General features: G+C 47.5%; 1 protein-coding gene across 1 annotated transcript in view; it reads left to right on the plus strand.

Annotated features, from left to right (window-relative positions):
- The window catches only part of IFT172 (intraflagellar transport 172), a 41946-nt gene extending 23657 nt beyond the window's left edge, over positions 1–18289 (plus strand). The window contains exons 19-48 of the mRNA XM_060026913.1: positions 2900–2984; positions 3271–3363; positions 3947–4024; positions 4262–4510; positions 4691–4769; positions 4969–5089; positions 5282–5426; positions 6474–6563; positions 7156–7253; positions 7430–7565; positions 7651–7767; positions 8107–8249; positions 9841–9934; positions 10096–10160; positions 10353–10533; positions 10775–10884; positions 11006–11135; positions 13678–13776; positions 13983–14092; positions 14223–14286; positions 14375–14461; positions 14755–14871; positions 15462–15572; positions 15760–15879; positions 16626–16721; positions 16941–17000; positions 17076–17174; positions 17493–17646; positions 17852–17943; positions 18153–18289. Of these exons, the coding sequence (XP_059882896.1) occupies positions 2900–2984; positions 3271–3363; positions 3947–4024; positions 4262–4510; positions 4691–4769; positions 4969–5089; positions 5282–5426; positions 6474–6563; positions 7156–7253; positions 7430–7565; positions 7651–7767; positions 8107–8249; positions 9841–9934; positions 10096–10160; positions 10353–10533; positions 10775–10884; positions 11006–11135; positions 13678–13776; positions 13983–14092; positions 14223–14286; positions 14375–14461; positions 14755–14871; positions 15462–15572; positions 15760–15879; positions 16626–16721; positions 16941–17000; positions 17076–17174; positions 17493–17646; positions 17852–17943; positions 18153–18242 (3313 nt within the window). The 3' untranslated portion in view covers positions 18243–18289. The remainder of the gene's footprint in view (positions 1–2899; positions 2985–3270; positions 3364–3946; positions 4025–4261; positions 4511–4690; positions 4770–4968; positions 5090–5281; positions 5427–6473; positions 6564–7155; positions 7254–7429; positions 7566–7650; positions 7768–8106; positions 8250–9840; positions 9935–10095; positions 10161–10352; positions 10534–10774; positions 10885–11005; positions 11136–13677; positions 13777–13982; positions 14093–14222; positions 14287–14374; positions 14462–14754; positions 14872–15461; positions 15573–15759; positions 15880–16625; positions 16722–16940; positions 17001–17075; positions 17175–17492; positions 17647–17851; positions 17944–18152) is intronic.
- Positions 18290–18361: the final 72 nt, after the last annotated feature.

The following is an 18361-nucleotide window of genomic DNA, read 5'->3' on the forward strand; positions in this document are numbered from 1 at the left end:
CACAGCTAGACTCTCAGCAAGTCCTAGGGACACTGATCCAGGGTCTTCAAAACATATCCTGAAAATTAATGCACAGAAATCTCTTGCATTCCTATACAGTAACAGTGAAAAATCAGAAAGAGAAATTAAGGAAACACTCCCATTTACCACTGCAACAAAAAGAATAAAATACCTAGGAATAAACCTACCTAAGGAGGCAAAAGACTTGTATGCAGAAAACTGTAAGACACTGATGAAAGAAATCAAAGAGTATACAAACAGATGGAGAGATATACCATGTTCTTGAATTGGAAGAATCAACATTGTGAAAATGACTGTACTACCCAGAGCAATCTACAGATTCAATATAATCCATATCAAACTACCAATGGCATTTTTCACAGAGCTAGAACAAAAAAATTTACAGTTTGTATGGAAACACAAAAGACCTCAAATAGTCAAAGCAATCTTCAGAAAGAAAAACGGAGCTGGAGAAATCAGGCTCCCTGACCTCAGACTATCCTACAAAGTTACAGTAATCAAGACAGTATGGTACTGGCACAAAAACAGAAATATAGATCAGTGGAACAGGATAGAAAGCCCAGAGATAAACCCACACACAAATGGTCACCTTATCTTTGACAAAGGAGGCAAGAATATACAGTGGAGAAAAGACAGTCTCTTCAATAAGTGGTGCTGGGAAAACTTCACAGCTACATGTAAAAGAATGAAATCAGAACACTTCCTAACACCATACACAAAAATAAACTCAAGATAGATTAAAGACCTAAATGTAAGGCCAGACACTATAAAACTCTTAGAGGAAAACTTAGGCAGAACACTCTATGACATAAATCACAGCAAGATCCTTTTTGACCCACCTCCTAAAGAAATGGAAATAAAAATAAAAATAAACAAATGGGATCTAATGAAACTTAAAAGCTTTTGCACAGCAGAGGAAACCGTAAACAAGACAAAAAGACAACCCTCACAATGGGAGAAAATATTTGTGAACAAAGCAACTGACAAAGGATTAATCTCCAAGATATACAAGCAGCTCATGCAGCTCAATATCAAAAAAACAAACAACCCAATCCAAAAATGGTGGAAGTCCTAAGTAGACATTTCTCCAAGGAAGACATATAGATTGCCAACAAACACATGAAAAGATGCTGAACATCACTAATCATTAGAGAAATGCAAATCAAAACCACAATGAGGTATCACCTCACACCGGTCAGAATGGCTATCATCAAAAAATCTAGAAACAATAAATGCTGGAGAAGGTGTGGAGAAAAGGGAACCCTCCTGCACTGTTGGTGGGAATCTAAATTGATACAGTCACTATGGAGAACAGTATGGAGGTTCCTTAAAAAAATAAAAATAGAACTACCCTATGACCCAGCAATCCCACTACTGGGCATATACCCTGAGAAAACCATAATTCAAAAAGAGTCATGTACCACAATGTTCATTGCAGCTCTATTTACAATAGCAGGACATGGAAGCAACCTAAGTGTCCATCAACAGATGAATGGATGAAGAAGATGTGGCACATATATACAATGGAATATTACTCAGCCATTAAAAGGAATGAAACTGAGTTACCTGTAATGAGGTGGATGGACATAGAGTCTGTCATACAGAGTGAAGTAAGTCAGAAAGAGAAAAACAAACACCATATGCTAACGCACATATTTGGAATCTAAAAAAAACAATACTGATGAACCTAGTGGCAGGGCAGGAATAAAGACGCAGAGAATGGACTTGAGGACCCAGGGGTTGGGGAAGGGGAAGCTGGGACAAAGTGAGAGAGTAGCATTGACATAGATACACCACTAAATGTAAAATGGATGGCTAGTGGGAAGCCACAGCATAGCACAGGGAGATCAGCTTGATGCTTTGTGACTACCTAGAGGGGTGGGATAGTGAGGGTGGGAGGGAGGCTCAAAAGGGAGGGGATATGGGGATATATGTATACATATAGCTGATTCACTTTGTTGTACAGAAAAAAGTAACAGAGCATTGTAAAGCAATTATACTCCAATAAAGATTAAAAAAAAGAAAATGCTAACAGATACAAGTATTTTGTACATGTGTACATGCATATATATATATGAACACAAAGTCAAATTCTATATGTTAAAAATAAAAAGCGATCCATGTGATTGTAAAAAAAAAAAAAAAAGTATCCTGAATCTCTTATTTGTTCAAGTCTACTGTGTCCACCCTGGAATAGACCACCACCATCTACATGCTGTTGCAAAGCCTCTTAATTAGTCTCACTGATACGGTTCTTAAACCCCTATGATCCATTCACCTCATAGCAGCTGAGGTAATTTTTTAAAAACATAAATTAGATTGTATCATTTTCTTGCTCAGAACCTTCCAGTAACTTACTATTGTACTTTGTATAAAACCCAAACTCTTTGCATGTCCTAAGGCCCCACAAGATTTGGCCTCTGCTTTCTTCTCATATCGGGTACTTGCCCATTAGTCTCCAGCCGCACTGGCATCCTTTTGTCCCTTTGAGCGTGCCAAGCTCACTCCTGCCTTAGGGCCTTTACACTAGCTTTTCTCTCTGCCTGGAATAATTTTTCTCCATCTTGTCATGATTGGCTCTTTCTTGTATTAAGGTCTCAGCTCAGCTCCCCAAACAGGTCTTCTCTGGCTACCAACTTAAGGAGTCCCCTTAGTTTTATTTTCCATTCTTTCAAATAATCTTTGTTTATTTGTTTACTAATTGTTTCCACTAGAAAGTAAGTTCCCTAAGAGCTGGGCCCTCATCTGTCTTATCCCTTTTGTGTCCCCAGTGGCAAGAACAGTTTCTGGCATATAATAGATGCTCAGTATATCTGCTGAACCAATGAATTAATGATGATTCTATTGTAATATTACTGCTATTGCTTCCATACTATAGGTGCTTTTCTGCTTTGGGCCATGTAGCAAAAGCTCGATTCCTACGTGAGACCAATGAGATTGCAGATCAAGTGTCTCGGGAATATGCAAGTATTCTCCTGATTCGTTCAGTCTTTCAAGCTGAGATTTCTCCTGGTACTCAGCCCCACGACTCTTAGCTTTCCAGCCATGGCTAACTTCCTCTACCCTGCCCCCCACACCTCTACCTTCAAGTCAGACCATTTTGGAATTGCTTGCCAAACCTCGAGCCTCTAAGCCCCATGAAGGTTTTCAGCTTCCTAAGCCTTTTAGCCTCCATGTCTCTCTGGCCACACAGACAGAATGGCTCCCGTGGCACCAACAGAATAAGCAGAACCTCCTTTTTCCCCACAGGGTGGAGAAGGAACAGACTTTTATCAGGTCCGAGCACGTCTAGCCATGCTGGAGAAGAACTACAAGCTGGCCGAAATGATCTTCTTAGAACAGGTAACAGGAACAGAAGAACTGGATGGAAGAGGGGATCAGAGAGGGAAAAATACAGAGGCAAACTCAGGAGGAATGAGCACTGGTCAGCTGGGCTACCAAAGGTCTGGGGAGAACTTTCAGAAAGGTCTATACAGTTCATTTCACTCCTCCATAATTCCCTCCTCTGTGTTAGTTCTTATAATTACTTCTTTCTTTCATAAAAAGTCTGCTGTCTCCCCGTATACTCCGGAGCCTGTCTCTGCAATTCTTGTGCGTGGAGGTAGATCCAGATTTTGTGAGGCCCAAAGCTTATACAATTTGAGGAGCCCTCTTTAAGAAAAGTTGCTTTGGAAAAAAAAATAATAATAAAAATAAAAATAAAAAAAAAGAAAAGTTGCTTTGGAAGGAACCTGTGCAAATAAGGTGCCCTGAAGCTTAAGTTTCTTTTAGTTTCATACTAAATTCACCTCTGCTTGTGTATACGTAAAGGATGAGGCTTTCAGTCCACACAGGCTGGCATCTTAGCTGGGCTGAGGAGAGCCTGCTGATTTCTGACTCTCGTATCTTCCTGGTGTCCCTCTTTCCTCTGCCCGGGTTCCCCTAGAACGCTGCTGAGGAGGCCATGGACATGTACCAGCAGCTACATCGTTGGGACGAATGTATCGCTGTGGCTGAGGCCAAGGTACCAGTTCCGTCTTCCCCACAGTTGTTCAGAACTCACTCCCACCAATATCAGAAACCTCCTCTTGTCAAGGAGACTGTAGGAACTGCAACAGGGCGGGGGCCGGGACCTGATTTGGTGAGGAGTTAGGACACTGGTGACTGGGAGGGTTTCTGCTGTTAAAGTGGGATTGGAGAAGCCTGGGAAGCAGCAGGGCAGGAGGGATGTGACTCCTGGTCTTCTCTGTTGCGTGTCCAGGGACACCCAGCCCTAGAGAAGCTGCGCCAGGGTTACTACCAGTGGCTGATGGACACACAGCAAGAGGAGCGAGCAGGCGAACTTCAGGAGAGCCAAGGGGACGGGCTAGCAGCCATCAGCCTCTACCTCAAAGCTGGGCTCCCCGCCAAAGCTGCTCGGCTGGTGCTGACCCGAGAGGAACTGCTGGCCACCACAGAGCTGGTAGAGCACATCACTGCCGCCCTTATCAAGAGCGAACTGTATGAAAGGGTATGGATGGCTTCCTATTCCTGTCCCTTACCCCCAGGGCTCAGTGCCCCTTTTCTACCCAGAGGGGTCTTGGAGCGCATAGCCCTCCCTGACTGGTGGCTGATTCGCCTCCTTTGGGGGCTGATACTTGACTTTTGTGTAGTAAGGGTATCTCTGTAGTAATACGGAATGTGTTAACAGGCAGGTGATCTCTTTGAGAAGATTCGAAATCCACAGCGGGCCCTGGAGTGCTACCGTAAAGGCAACGCATTCATGAAAGGTACTAGCCACCCACGGCCCATCCCTCAGTGTTGTGGACTGCGGCCCAAACAGTCCCCCACACCTGTTCTGTGCCTCTGCTCAGGCTGACTGTCTTCAGTGCTCCTCCGTCCCTCCACTTCTCACCTGTATTCCATGCCTCATTTCTCTATCTCACTTCTCCTGAAGTCTGAGCTGAGTGCCCTCTCTGTCTCTGGCAGCGGTGGAGCTGGCTCGATTGGCATTTCCAGTGGAGGTGGTGAGACTAGAGGAGGCGTGGGGGGACCACCTGGTGCAGCAGAAGCAGCTTGATGCGGCCATTAATCACTACATTGAAGCCAGGTGTGGTGGTCTGGGGGTGCAAAGGACATTTGGGCATGAGATGAGAGGTGATGGGGAAAGTAAGGGTGCCAGGGCCTTACTAAAATAAGAGAGATCTCAAAACGTAGGTTGGAGTATGCTTGAGGTTTCCCTTTACCTCCATCTATTTTCCTCTTTCCTCATACATATTTACACCTTTCCCAACTATGCCAGGTGCTCCATTAAGGCAATTGAGGCTGCCCTGGGTGCCCGCCAGTGGAAGAAGGCAATTTATATATTAGATCTACAGGACCAGAACACTGCGTCCAAATACTATCCTCGTGTGGCCCAACACTATGCGTCTCTGCAGGAGTATGAGGTGAGGGAGAGCCCCTTTCTGCAGCCTAAAGCAATGCAGGACAGGATGAGGAGGAGGGAACCCAGAGCAAGAAGTGTTCCAAATCCTTCTTTCTGGGACCCAACAACGTCACCACCCTGAATGGGAAGAAAGAGGTTTACTTCCCCCATTTCATTCTAATATAACATAGACCCCCCTCCCAGACATATAAAGCAAGCCTCTAGCTCTCTTCCTGTGCAAGCATGAGTGATGCTTCATGGATAACTCCAACATTAGCAGGTGCAAACTAGTATATACAGGACGGATAAACAGCAAGGTCCTACTGTATAGCACAGGGAACTATATTCAATATCCTGTGATAAACCATAATGGAAAAGAATATGAAAAAGAATATATATATACACGTATAACTGAATCACTTTGCTGTACAGCAGAAATTAACACAACATTGTAAATCAACCATACTTCAATAAAAATTTTTTTAAATTAAAATTTAAAAAAAAGAATAGGGACTTCCCTGGTGGTGCAGTGGTTAAGAATCCACCTGCCAATGCAGGGGACACGGGTTCGATCCCTGGTCTGGGAAGTCCCACGTGCCATGGAGCAACGAAGCCTGTGCACCACAACTACTGAGCCCGCACTCTAGAGCCCACGAGCCACAACTACTGAAGCCCCCGCACCTAGAGCCCATGCTCTGCAACAAAAAAAGCCACCGCAATGAGAAGCCCGCGCACAGCAATGAAGACCTAACGCAGCCAAAAATAAATTAATTAATTAAAAAAAAAAAAAGAAGAACTCCAACATAGTTACAGTATAGAATTGCCTTGCATTGCAGAAACATGAGGCCCTCTTAAACTCCCACTGTATTGTCCTCATATTGTTTCAGGCTGGTCTTCTTTCAAAGCAGTAGAAAGTCTGAAACACCTGTAGTCATCTTGTCTTCTCTGTGACTATAGGATAATGGTATCCCAGGCTCTGCTCCATCCCAGCTGAGGTTTGTTCTTTCCTCCTACAGGCTGCTTTCACTCTGATGCTCTGACCTTTTGCCTCTGCCTGTCTCAACCACAGATTGCTGAGGAGCTCTACACTAAGGGAGACCGGACGAAAGATGCCATAGACATGTACACCCAGGCTGGCCGCTGGGAGCAAGCCCACAAGGTAGGGAATGGGTGGAGTTCATGAGAAGAGAATTCCACCTTTGTGGTTATGTTGCCACTTTCCTTAGTCTCTGATATCCCCACTTCGCTGGGTTCCCTGAAAGCTGAGGAAGAGTACCAAAATACAGTCTGGGTAACTTTGATCCCTAGCCATGGGGAAAGGCAAGGATGAAGAGAGGCCCTTGTTCCCAAACCTGCGATTCTGAACACAGCAGATGGGCCTGGGGGCTAGGGAATCTGAAATACCTCTGCTGAAGCTCTAGCCACACTGGTAACGATTCTCGCTTCTGCTCCCAGAGCCCAGTGGGTACAGTAGGAGTAAGGTAGTGGGAACAGGTGCCCCCAGCACAGGGTGTCTCTGACCCTCCTGCCTTAGCAGAATGTAGTTCTTACTCTGCTCATTATGGACTTGGGATTCCCTGAACTGACTAGGAGAGTGACACTAACCAAATGCCTGTGGTTGTTGGGAAGGTTCAGAGTTCCTGAGAAAACAGGCTCCCTTGAAGCCCCACTTCCCTGTCCGCTCTGCATTTCCCTCTGCTTCCCTTGGGAATTGGTGCCTGAAGCTACCCTGGCTCTGTGTGTCCACACAGCTGGCAATGAAGTGCATGAGACCAGAAGATGTGTCGGTGCTCTACATCACCCAGGCTCAGGAGATGGAGAAGCAGGGCAAGTACCGAGAGGCTGAAAGGTGAGCCGTGGCCCCAGGGGAGGTGTAGCAGGAGATGGGGCTTCAGGGCTAGAGGGAGGGATGGGGTCTGCAGATACGTGCCCTCTGCCCAGAAGGCAGTGACAGAAGCCCTTAGGAACGACTCTAGCAGCAGGAATCTGGGTCTAGGAGGCCGCAGGTATATCTCCTGTCCCCAGGCTATATGTGACAGTGGAAGAGCCTGATCTTGCCATCACCATGTTCAAAAAGCACAAGTTGTATGATGATATGATCCGCCTGGTAGGGAAGCACCACCCAGATCTCCTCAGCGACACACACCTACATCTGGGCAAGGTGAGCCCTCCTCCTGCCCCTGCCCATCTCTCCCCCAAACAGGCTCCATCACCCCCTCTCTCCATCCTGATCCACCTCTCCCCAGGAGCTGGAGGCTGAAGGCCGACTACAGGAGGCTGAATATCACTACCTCGAGGCCCAGGAGTGGAAGGCAACAGTGAATATGTACCGGTCCAATGGGCTTTGGGAAGAGGCCTACCGGGTAAGGATTTCTTACCCTTACTGGATAAGGATGTACAGGGTTCATCCATCCCTCTTTCCCACTCTCAAGTAACTGTCTAATTCTAAACTGGTCATGGGTGTCTTTGAAAAAAGTCCACACCTACGCACAAAATTTCACATACAATTTTAATGGTTTGTGAACGACCTGAAATCCATCCTGGGACCCTAATCAGGTTAATAGACCCTGAAACTTAGCCCTCTTCCTACTGTTCTAGGAGAGGCACCTGATCTTTTTCCAAGCTGAGGTCAGGTCAGAGATGAGAAGGGAGCAGCCATGTACCCCTGTATTGGAGGATTGCCAAGTGGCTTTGCTTTTCAGGTGGCCAAGGCTCACGGAGGAGCTAATGCCCACAAACACGTGGCCTATCTGTGGGCAAAGAGCCTGGGAGGTGAGGCTGCAGTTAGACTGCTCAGTAAGCTGGGACTCCTGGAAGCTGCTCTTGACCATGCTGCTGACAACTGGTGAGGCCCCAAGCCTTCTCTCTGCTGGCCCCATTCCAGACAGAGCCTCTATATAGAGAAAGGAAATTGGTGTATAACTGAAAAGCATTTCTAGAGGCTGAAGCAAGAGTGAAGAAATGTGGTCAGGAGAGATCCTTGGAAGAACCCGATAGAGAGGCAAGAATGAATTAGTAACTCTGCTCCTGTTCCCCAGGAGGCTCAGAATGGTGTTTAATCTTTGGCTGTTCTAAGGAGAAAGGTGGAAAGAGAACAGCTTATAAAGCTAAAATGCACTAAGCCAGTAACTTACTTCTGAGTAACGGAAGTGTGATTCCATTAAATGCAAAATGAGTTTTCTTTCTTTTTTTAAATTAAGTTAAATTAAATTATTAATTTTTTGAAGTGTAGTTGATTTATAATATTAGTTTCAGGTGTCCAACATGGTGATTCAATATTTTTATAAATTATACTCTATTTAAAGTTATTATATTGGCTATATTCCCTGTGCTGTATGGCGTATTGTTGTAGCTTATTTACTTTATACATAGTAGTCTGTACCTCTTAATCTCCTAGCCCTGTCTTGACCTTCCTCCCTTTCCTCTCGCCACTGGTAGCCACTAGTTTGTTCTTTGTATCTGTGAGTCTGTTTCTGTTTTGTTATATTCGTTTGTTTGATTTGTTTTTTTAGATTTCACATATAAGTGACAACATACAGTATTTGTCTTTCTCTGTCTGACTTATTTCACTAAGCATAATACCCTCCAGGTCCATCCGTGTTGTTGGAAATGGCAAGATTTCATTTTTTATGGTTGAGTAGTATTCCATTGTATATATGTACCACATCTTCCTTATTCATTTATCTGTTGATGGACACTTAGGTGGCTTCCATATCTTGGCTGTTGTAAATAGTGCTGCTATGAACATTGGGGTGCATGTATCTTTTCTAATTAGTGTTTTTGTTTTCTTCAGATATATACCCAGGAGTGGAATTGTTGGATCATATGGTAGTTCTGTTTTTTAGTTTTTTGAGGACCCTCCATACTCTTTTCCCTATTGGCTGCACCAAATTCCATTTCCACCAACAGTGCACAAGAGTTCTGTTTTCTTCACATCCTCACCCACATTTGCTATTTGTAGACCTTTTTCGATGATAGACATTCTTACAGGTGCGAGTTGTTATCTCATTGTGGTTTTGACTTGCATTTCTCTGATGATTAGATGATTAGAGCATCTTTTCATGTTGACCATCTGTGTATCCTCTTTTGAAAAATGTCTATTCAGGTCTTCTGCCCAAAGTGAGCTTTTCTTAAGTAAATGTTAAGAACACCAGTAGTAATCCTGCATTGAGTCAGACTGCTACGGATAGTTTTACTTGTTTTGGGAAGATTATTTTTCTGCTAGTGTAGACGTGGCTCAGGAGGAGGTGGTCAGAGCACCAGGAGTCCTTCCTCCCTATCAGTGCTGTGCTCTCTGTGCTTCTCTATCATTTCATATTGATTGTCTTTCTTAATCTGTGCCTTTTCCTCCCCTCAATCCTTGCCCTCTGTTTTTCTTTTCCCCTTATAAAAGGAAGTATAGAGTAAGCAAACCTTATCTGCACCTTCCATTTCAGCTCCTTTGAATTTGCTTTTGAACTCTCTCGGCTGGCCCTCAAGCACAAAACCCCTGAGATTCATCTCAGATACGCTATGTACCTGGAGGATGAGGTATGGATGTGATTCTTCTCCATTGCTTTTGACTCTGACCACAGAGCCCTCCTTCCCCTCCCCTAGACCACTGCTGCCAGGCATTCAAACCTCCTGTCTCATGGCTGCCTGTGATGCCAATCTCTGTCTCATCATGTGTGGCTGCCTTTCTCTCCGTCTAGGGAAAATTTGAAGAGGCTGAAGCTGAATTCATCAGGGCTGGTAAACCCAAGGAAGCAGTCCTCATGTGAGTTACCCCGTAAATTCCTTAATCCTGTCCTCCCAGACTCAGCCCCAGGATCTTTCATTGTCATCTTCACCTTCATCTAAACCTAGTACCAATAAATCTTATACCCCCTCAGTGACATGGCTTTTTGCCTCTCATAGTGGAGGCTTCATTCCTATACTCAGCCTCCTCTCTGTCCTCATCTGGGAGCAGGTTTGTCCATAACCAGGATTGGGAGGCAGCTCAGCGTGTGGCTGAGGCCCACGACCCTGACAGTGTCGCTGAGGTGCTCGTGGGGCAGGCCCGGGGGGCCTTGGAGGAGAAAGACTTCCAGAAAGCAGAAGGGCTGCTGCTTCGGGCTCAGAGACCAGGCCTGGCCCTCAATTACTATAAGGTGGGTCAGCAGATTCAGGGCCATGAGGGCAGGGTGAGAGGATGTGAGAGCCCACAGAGCACTACACTGAGCCTGGTACTGAGAATGATACAGGAGGTTAACACTGGGGAGGGGAAGGAGACAAAGAGGAAGGGGAACAGAAGTTCAAGGACCTAGGGATCAGTGGGCCATGGCACCTGAGTGGCACTGGAAAGCTGTCATGCCTGTCGCTAACCATCCTGATACCTGGAAATCTGAGCAGGAGGCTGGACTATGGAGCGATGCCCTGCGGATCTGCAAGGACTACATGCCTGGCCAGCTGGAGGCACTGCAGGAGGAGTATGAGCGAGAAGCTACCAAGAAGGGGGCCAGGTATGAAGCCAGGGGACCCGGAAATGTCGGCAGGGCTGGGGGTGGATGGTCAGAAGGTGTGCACAGAATCGGCCACACTGCCCCTCCCCATTCCTGGTCACGAGCACACTCATCTGCACAGGGGCATGGAGGGACTGGTGGAACAAGCTCGACAGTGGGAGCAGGCTGGAGAATACAGCCGTGCAGTCGACTGTTACCTCAAAGTGCGGGATGCAGGAAGCAGCAGCCTGGTGGAGAAGTGCTGGATGAAGGTGAGGCTGCCACACCTGCCTGGCCCTATGCTTCCAGGCCCCCATTCACATCCAGCATTCCTTCTCAGACATTCATCTTTTTCCTCCTGTGTCTTTTTGTTTTCAATCAGGTAGCAGGTATCTACTGAGTGCTTGCTAGATGCTAGATCCAGAACCTATGAAGGCTATAAAAAGGGATATAACATAGAACCCGGAGAGCCAGGAATTGGGGGAAGGTAGACTAACATGTGGCTCAATTAGTTAATATCGCAACTTAGTGAAGACTGAAGTGTGTGATTCAAGTAGAGTTCAGAGAAGGGTGAGATCTCTGTGGGCTGGGGTAGGGGAGCCCTTGTGAGGGAGGAGGTAGGCCTGGGATCAAAGCTGGAAGGGCAAATCCAGACCCTGGAGCTGGGCCAGATGGAGGCCATGAAAAAAGCAGAGGCCCCTCGTCTACCCAGCAGCTCCTGAAAAGAAGCCTCTAGGAGATTAAGCCAAGCTAATATGTTTCATCAATTCTACGATAGATTCTTGGTGTCTTTGAGATAGGGATACATGTACATTTTAATGATGTGCCTTAGATGCAGGGAAATATGGTATTAGGAGTTATGAAGGGGTGAGATGGATCAGCCCCTGAATACAATGTTGGTGTGCTGATGCCCCTGCAGAATTTCCCTTAGGTTTGTGAGGCCTTGTAATTGAATAGCCCCTAGAAGTTGGAGGGGAAGGAAGTAGAAAGGACTGAGGACTATTTAAGAGAGTTTAACAGGTTTTAATCAAGTATTAAGCATCTTCTGTATCTTACTCTGGGGCATTGTTTACTCGGGTCTGTTCATGACTATACCTTCTTCAGATTAGTCAGAGGGTGGCTTCCTGGATGGGAGCACTTTAAGCCTTGAAGGGTTTGGCAGGTAAAGAAAGAGAGGCAAGGGGCTTCCCCGGCGGCCCAATGGTTAAGACTCTGCCTTCCAGTGCAGTAGGTGTGGGTTCGATCCCTGGTCGGGGAACTAAGATCCCACATGCCATGGGGTGTGGCCAAAACCTTAAAAAAAAAAAAAAAGAAAGAAAGAAAGGCAAGAATAGGTGGGGGAAGACCAGGAGGATTAGCATAGACTATAGCTAAACTGGACCATGTGGAAATTAAAATCTGGTGAGGATGTCAGCATCACAGTGCAAACAGAGTGAACTCATGGAACACTTGGGTTTTTAGAATTACTGAGTTTTAGGGTTAGAAGAGGTCTCCAAGGTCATCTAGACCAACACTGTCCAGTAGAAATATAATGCAGGTCACAAAGGTTTAAGTTATACATGTAATTTTAAAATTTCTAGTAGCCCCACATTCAAATAAGTATAAAGAAACAGGTGAAAATAATTATATTCTGTTTAACCCAATATATCGAAACTATTATTTCAACATGCAATCAATATAAAAATTTATCAAGGTATTCTACATTCTTTTTTTCATACTAAAGTCTTTGAACATTTAAGGTTACAGCACATCGCAGTTGGGACTGGCCACATGTGACTAGTGGCTGCTGTTCTGGACAGTACAAACCTAGACTGACTGTCGCTCTTTTTTTTTTTTTAAAGATTCTATACTTTATTTTTTTTTAATTTATTTTTGGCTGCATTGAGTCTTCATTGCTGCACGCGAGCTTTCTCTAGTTGCGGCGAGCGGGGGCTACTCTTTGTTGTGGTGTGTGGGCTTCTCACTGCAGTGGCTTCTCTTGTTGCGGAGCGTGGGCTCTAGGCACGCAGGCTTAAGTAGTTGTGGCTCACGGGCTCAGTAGTTGTGGCTCGCAGGCTCAGTAGTTGTGGCGCACAGGCTTAGTTGCTTCGCAGCATGTGGGATCTTCCCGGACCAGGGCTCGAACCCATGTCCCCTGCATTGGCAGGTGGATTCTTTTTTTTTTTTTTTTTTTTTGCGGTACGCGGGCCTCTCACTGATGCGGCCCCTCCCGCTGTGGAGCACAGGCTCCAGAGGCGAAGGCCCAGCGGCCATGGCTCACGGGCCCGTCCGCTCCACGGCATGTGGGATCTTCCCGGACAGGGGCACGAACCCGTGTCCCCTGCATCGGCAGGCGGACTCCCAACCACTGCGCCACCAGGGAAGCCCCGGCAGGCGGATTCTTAACCACTGTGCTACCAGGGAAGCCCTGACCATCACTCTTATGGGTGAAGAAACTGAAGCTCAGAAAAGCTTAAAACAAATAGTTGCAGAATGCCCTGGGCTCCGATTTTAGGGGTTCTTTCTCTGTACCATGCTACCAAGATTCTGTTTGGGACAAAGAACTTGAGAAACCAGTTTGTCAAAGGTGACAGGACCAAATGCAGTGATCTCAGACAGCGATGAGTGTCTGAAAGAGGATGAGTTGAGAGGAAGAGATAGGTCCTCTATTTAAAGGCTCTGATGGACCATGAGGCAGGATTTGCCCAAGAGGGCGGAAAGTGAGGGAGAGTGCAAGAAAGTTGGCAACTGGAGGGAATAAAACAGAGCAGGTCGAGGACCCCCCAGCAATATTTGTCTCTCCTACCCATTTCTATCTTCTGTTCAACCACTCAGGCAGCTGAACTCTCCATCAAGTTTCTACCTCCCCAACGCAGTCTGGAAGTAGTTCGGGCTGTGGGACCCCAGCTGATTGGAATTGGAAAGCACAGTGCAGTAAGTAGCGTGCTGGGACTGAATAGAAATAGATTGCACAGGGATGGGTGGAAGGGTGACACCTGCACTCAGAAAGCTGTATGAAGTGGGTCTCCTGGCAGGTATGGCATGCATTTCCGTTTCCCCAGAGTTCCCAGAGAGTTCCCAGAGGGGAGACTGGGGAGGGAGGGGAAAGATGATCTCGTCTCTGACTTTCCACTGTGCAGGCTGCAGAGCTCTATCTGAACCTGGACCTAGTCAAGGAAGCGATCGATGCTTTCATTGAGGGTGAGGAATGGAACAAGGCCAAGCGTGTGGCTAAGGAGTTAGATCCCCGGTAAGTTCATGACCCCTTCTCACTAGAAATTCTCTTTTACTTCCTTTTGTAAAGATTGGGAGAAAGTTCTCATGGGAAGGGTGTGCATCCCAGGAACATGAAGTGCAAGATCTCTGCACATTCTTCACAGGTATGAAGACTATGTGGACCAGCATTATAAAGAGTTCCTCAAGAACCAGGGCAAAGTGGACTCGGTGAGATTGGCAGAGTCAGCAGGAGGCAAGCTCAAGAGATTCTCTCTCCTTCTCCTCGTGTAACTCTGTCTTTTCAACTGATCCGTAGCTGGTGGGTGTGGATGTGGTGGCTGCTTTGGACCTATATGTGGAGCAGGGCCAGTGGGACAAGTGCATTGAAACAGCTACGAAGCAGGTACTCCTCTCTTCATCCCACTCCCAGCTCTTCTGTGTATTTTTCTGACTTCCCACCTGTCCCAGAGCTGTCTCTCTTACTTCCTCCAAAGCCCAAACCCCAGAGATCCCTAATCAGCGTCAGAGAGCTCAGTCTTCACACTCTGACAGTGGGGTCAGAGGCCTAGCTGGGCCTGGCTTGCATATGCCCTTGGCCGCCTAAACAAATCCATGGCCTCAAGTCACCACCCCACCCTCACTGCTTGGTCTTACTGACCCCAACCTCCCCTTGCTTTTCCTGCACCCCTGGAACAGAACTACAAGATTCTGCACAAGTACGTGGCTTTGTATGCGACTCACCTGATCCGAGAGGGCGGCTGTGCCCAGGCACTGGCCCTGTATGTGCAACACGGAGCCCCTGCTAACCCACAGGTATCAGCCAGCTCCTTGGGGTGAACGTTTCCTCAAGGAAATTCTTACCTTCTCCTCAAGAACCACTCACGCCCTCAGGATCTGTCTTCTCAAAGGATTCTTTCATTAGAGATCATCGTCCCCAGAGACTCCACCCAGCCTCTTCAGGAATGTACAGCCTCTCTAGAGGATTTACCCTTGGAAGGAACACCCAACAACCTCCCCGTGCTCTTAGCTAACACGCAGGGAACAGTCTTTCAGAGATGACCCGCACACACCTCTAGGGCCTTCCTAACTTCCTCCAGAGCGAGCACCGCTCTCCTATCTGAGCATCACAGCTCTCCGGACACTGTCACCCCGTTAACAATGTGACTGCACATTCACAGTCCCACATTTGCCCACACCCACAGAGCGCCAGATAGGAAGAAATCGCTTTTTCTTGCCCTTCTTCTTCCTCTTCTCTTAAAATAACACTTTCTCCAGCAGCGTCCCATAGCTCCTCCGCATGCGCGCACGTTTACAGCTGGTTTTCCTCTTTGGCCCCACTTCCCCTGACTTTCTCTTCTAGTTGTGCTCTTCTCACTCAGCTCTCCTTCCCCCTCCACCTCCAGAACTTCAACATCTACAGAAGGATCTTCACTGACATGGTGAGCTCCCCTGGGACCAACAGTGCCGAGGCCTATCACAACTGGGCTGACCTTCGGGACGTCCTCTTCAACCTGGTGAGGAAGTCGGGTGGACAGCTCAGACAGGCTACTCCGCCTGTCCCTGTCCTCGTCTTTTCTTTCACGCACATAAACCTTCACCCTCAGACTCTACCTTCCTCTGTCCAGGTGGCCATCAGTTGACCACTCTGGCCCTGGCACTCCTCTGACCCCTGACCCAGGTTGTGCACTCTCCCTGCTCTAGTGTGAAAACTTGGTGAAGTCCAGTGAGGCAAACTCTCCAGCCCATGAGGAGTTCGAGACCATGCTGCTGATCGCTCATTACTATGCCACTCGCTCTGCGGCCCAGAGCATCAAACAGCTGGTGAGACAGAGTGGGGAGGAGCTCTCAGTCTTACAGACACATCTTCAAATGTATGAAGTTGAATGAATTCAAGTTCTGGACGGTCTCAAGCTTGGCCCACTGCTCTCCTAGTTTCTCTTTACCCTTGCTGAGATGGTTTTCTTTGTATTCCTCTGACCTTCTTAGGGCTCTGTGCCCACACAGCTCCAGCCTCATTACGCTCAAACATTCAAATTCCATGATTTCTGCATTGACCTCTTATAATATATACATACCTTTGGCTTATCCATGATAGTATATTGTATATTTATTTCCTGGAGTTGGACAATAGAATTCTAGAGGTGGGAGGAAATTTAGAAATAACCTAGGTCCAGTTCTCTTGCGCAGATGAAAAAACAACTAAGACCCAGGGGCTTCCCTGGTGGCGCAGCGGTTGAGAGTCCGCTTGCCGCTGCAGGGGACACGGGTTCGTGCCCTGGTCCAGGAAGATCCCACATGCCGCGGAGCGGCTAGGCCCGTGAACCATGGCCGCTGAGCCTGTGCGTCCGGAGCCTGTGCTCCGCAACGGGAGAGGCCACAACAGTGAGAGGCCCGCGTACCGCAAAAAAGAAAAAACCAAAAACTAAGACCCAGAACTGCATGACCCAGAGCAATTTGATATTGACTGTTGGTCTTCTGGTTCTATGGCTGCCTTAGTTATAAGATCATTGGTCTGGCAGCTCAGTCACATGGTGCCAGGATCATAGTGCTTTGACTTTAATCCATAGGAAACTGTGGCTGCCAGGCTTTCTGTTTCACTCTTACGTCACACCCAGCTACTACCTGCAGACAAGGCCTTCTATGAAGCAGGCATTGCTGCCAAGGTGAGCAATGGGGCCAAGCAAGGGCGGGGCCCAGGAGAGAAGGAAATCAAAAGTTGCAAAGTAGGAAATCCCAGCTGCTCAGGTAGAGCAGAGCTGAGCGTGGGGCTGACGTTATGGAGGAGGTCATTTTCCTGTATCTTCCTGGGTTCTCCCCCTGCATCCTGGAGAAACAGCCACGCCCATCTGCTCACTCCCACTTGCACCTTTTCTCTGGTGCAGGCAGTTGGCTGGGAGAACATGGCCTTCATCTTCCTCAACCGCTTTTTGGATCTGACCGATGTGAGTAGGGCAGTTGTGCCCAGAGGTTGGGAGGTTTTCCCTGTGCCTATCTCATGGCTGCCCACTCTGCCGCAGGCAATTGAAGAAGGGACTCTGGATGCCCTTGACCACTCTGACTTTCAGGATACAGACATTCCCTTTGAGGTGCCACTCCCAGCCAAGCAGCACATCCCGGTAAGGGCACAGGATTGGAGAACAGGAGGCCTCAGGAGTGTGAGTGCACTAGAAAGGGAGGCCACTTTAGGATGGTCCTCCCAACACTTTGTAATGACATCAGTCAGCAAAGTCTCTGGAAGGGCCTCAGCCCTCACTGTTCGTTCAGTGAAAGTAGAAGCAGAGGAAAAAGCTAAGGCTGTGACTGTGACCGCCAATCCAAGGAGGATCGTTTGTGGGTGAAAGGTGGCACACAGGATGACGGCTCAGCAAACCCTCTACCCACCACCTTCCACTTGCCCTGCCCTGCCCTGCGTGAAGCTGCTCTGTCCTTCCCAGGAGGCTCAGAGAGAAGAGGTTCGAGACTGGGTGCTCACAATCTCAATGGACCAGCGGTTGGAGCAGGTTCTACCTCGGGATGAGCGCGGTGTCTATGAGGCTTCCCTGGTGGCGGCCAGCACTGGAGTTCGGGCACTGCCCTGCCTCATTACAGGTACAGAACCCTACAGCACCCCATATTCTGTGGTGGGTGGAAAGGAGGGAAAAACAGCAGGATCAAGAAACTGTTTTACTGTGATTCAGTAAAGGATGCAGAAGACAAGAACATCCTACTTTCTACCCCTAAATTGCTCTTCATTCTTCCCCCTCAATCCATCGCAAACTCCAGTTCATCTTTTTTTCTCCCCCCACCCCTCCAGGATACCCCATTCTGAGGAACAAAATTGAATTTAAGCGGCCAGGGAAGGCAGCTAACAAGGACAACTGGAATAAGTTCCTTATGGCCATCAAGGTTAGAGAGGAAGGCTTGAGAGATGGGGGTAGGGAGAACAGCGCTGAAGAACCCACCAGCAGCCGTGCAGGGTAGGGGAGGTGGTGTCAAGAGGGCAGGTGCAGGCCTGAACCCTGCTCCCCACACTGAGATGGAACAAGTTTTCTTTGTATCAGGAATGTTTTTCCCAGCGCTGCTGAGTTCCCCTCATGCTCTCTGTTTCCTCACAGACCTCCCACAGCCCTGTGTGCCAAGACGTACTGAAGTTCATCAGTCAGTGGTGCGGGGGACTGCCCAGCACCAGCTTCTCCTTTCAGTAACTGGTAGAGGTAGTAGGTTCCATCCCTCATTAAAGTCTTGTAAGTAACTGAGACCACTGTATTCTTTGATCAAGTTCACGCCCAACACTAGCCCAGCGCCCCTTTCCCCCAAAAGGAAT

The sequence above is a fragment of the Delphinus delphis genome, chromosome 12, assembly GCF_949987515.2.
Source record: "Delphinus delphis chromosome 12, mDelDel1.2, whole genome shotgun sequence".
NCBI classification, from domain to species: Eukaryota; Metazoa; Chordata; class Mammalia; order Artiodactyla; family Delphinidae; genus Delphinus; species Delphinus delphis.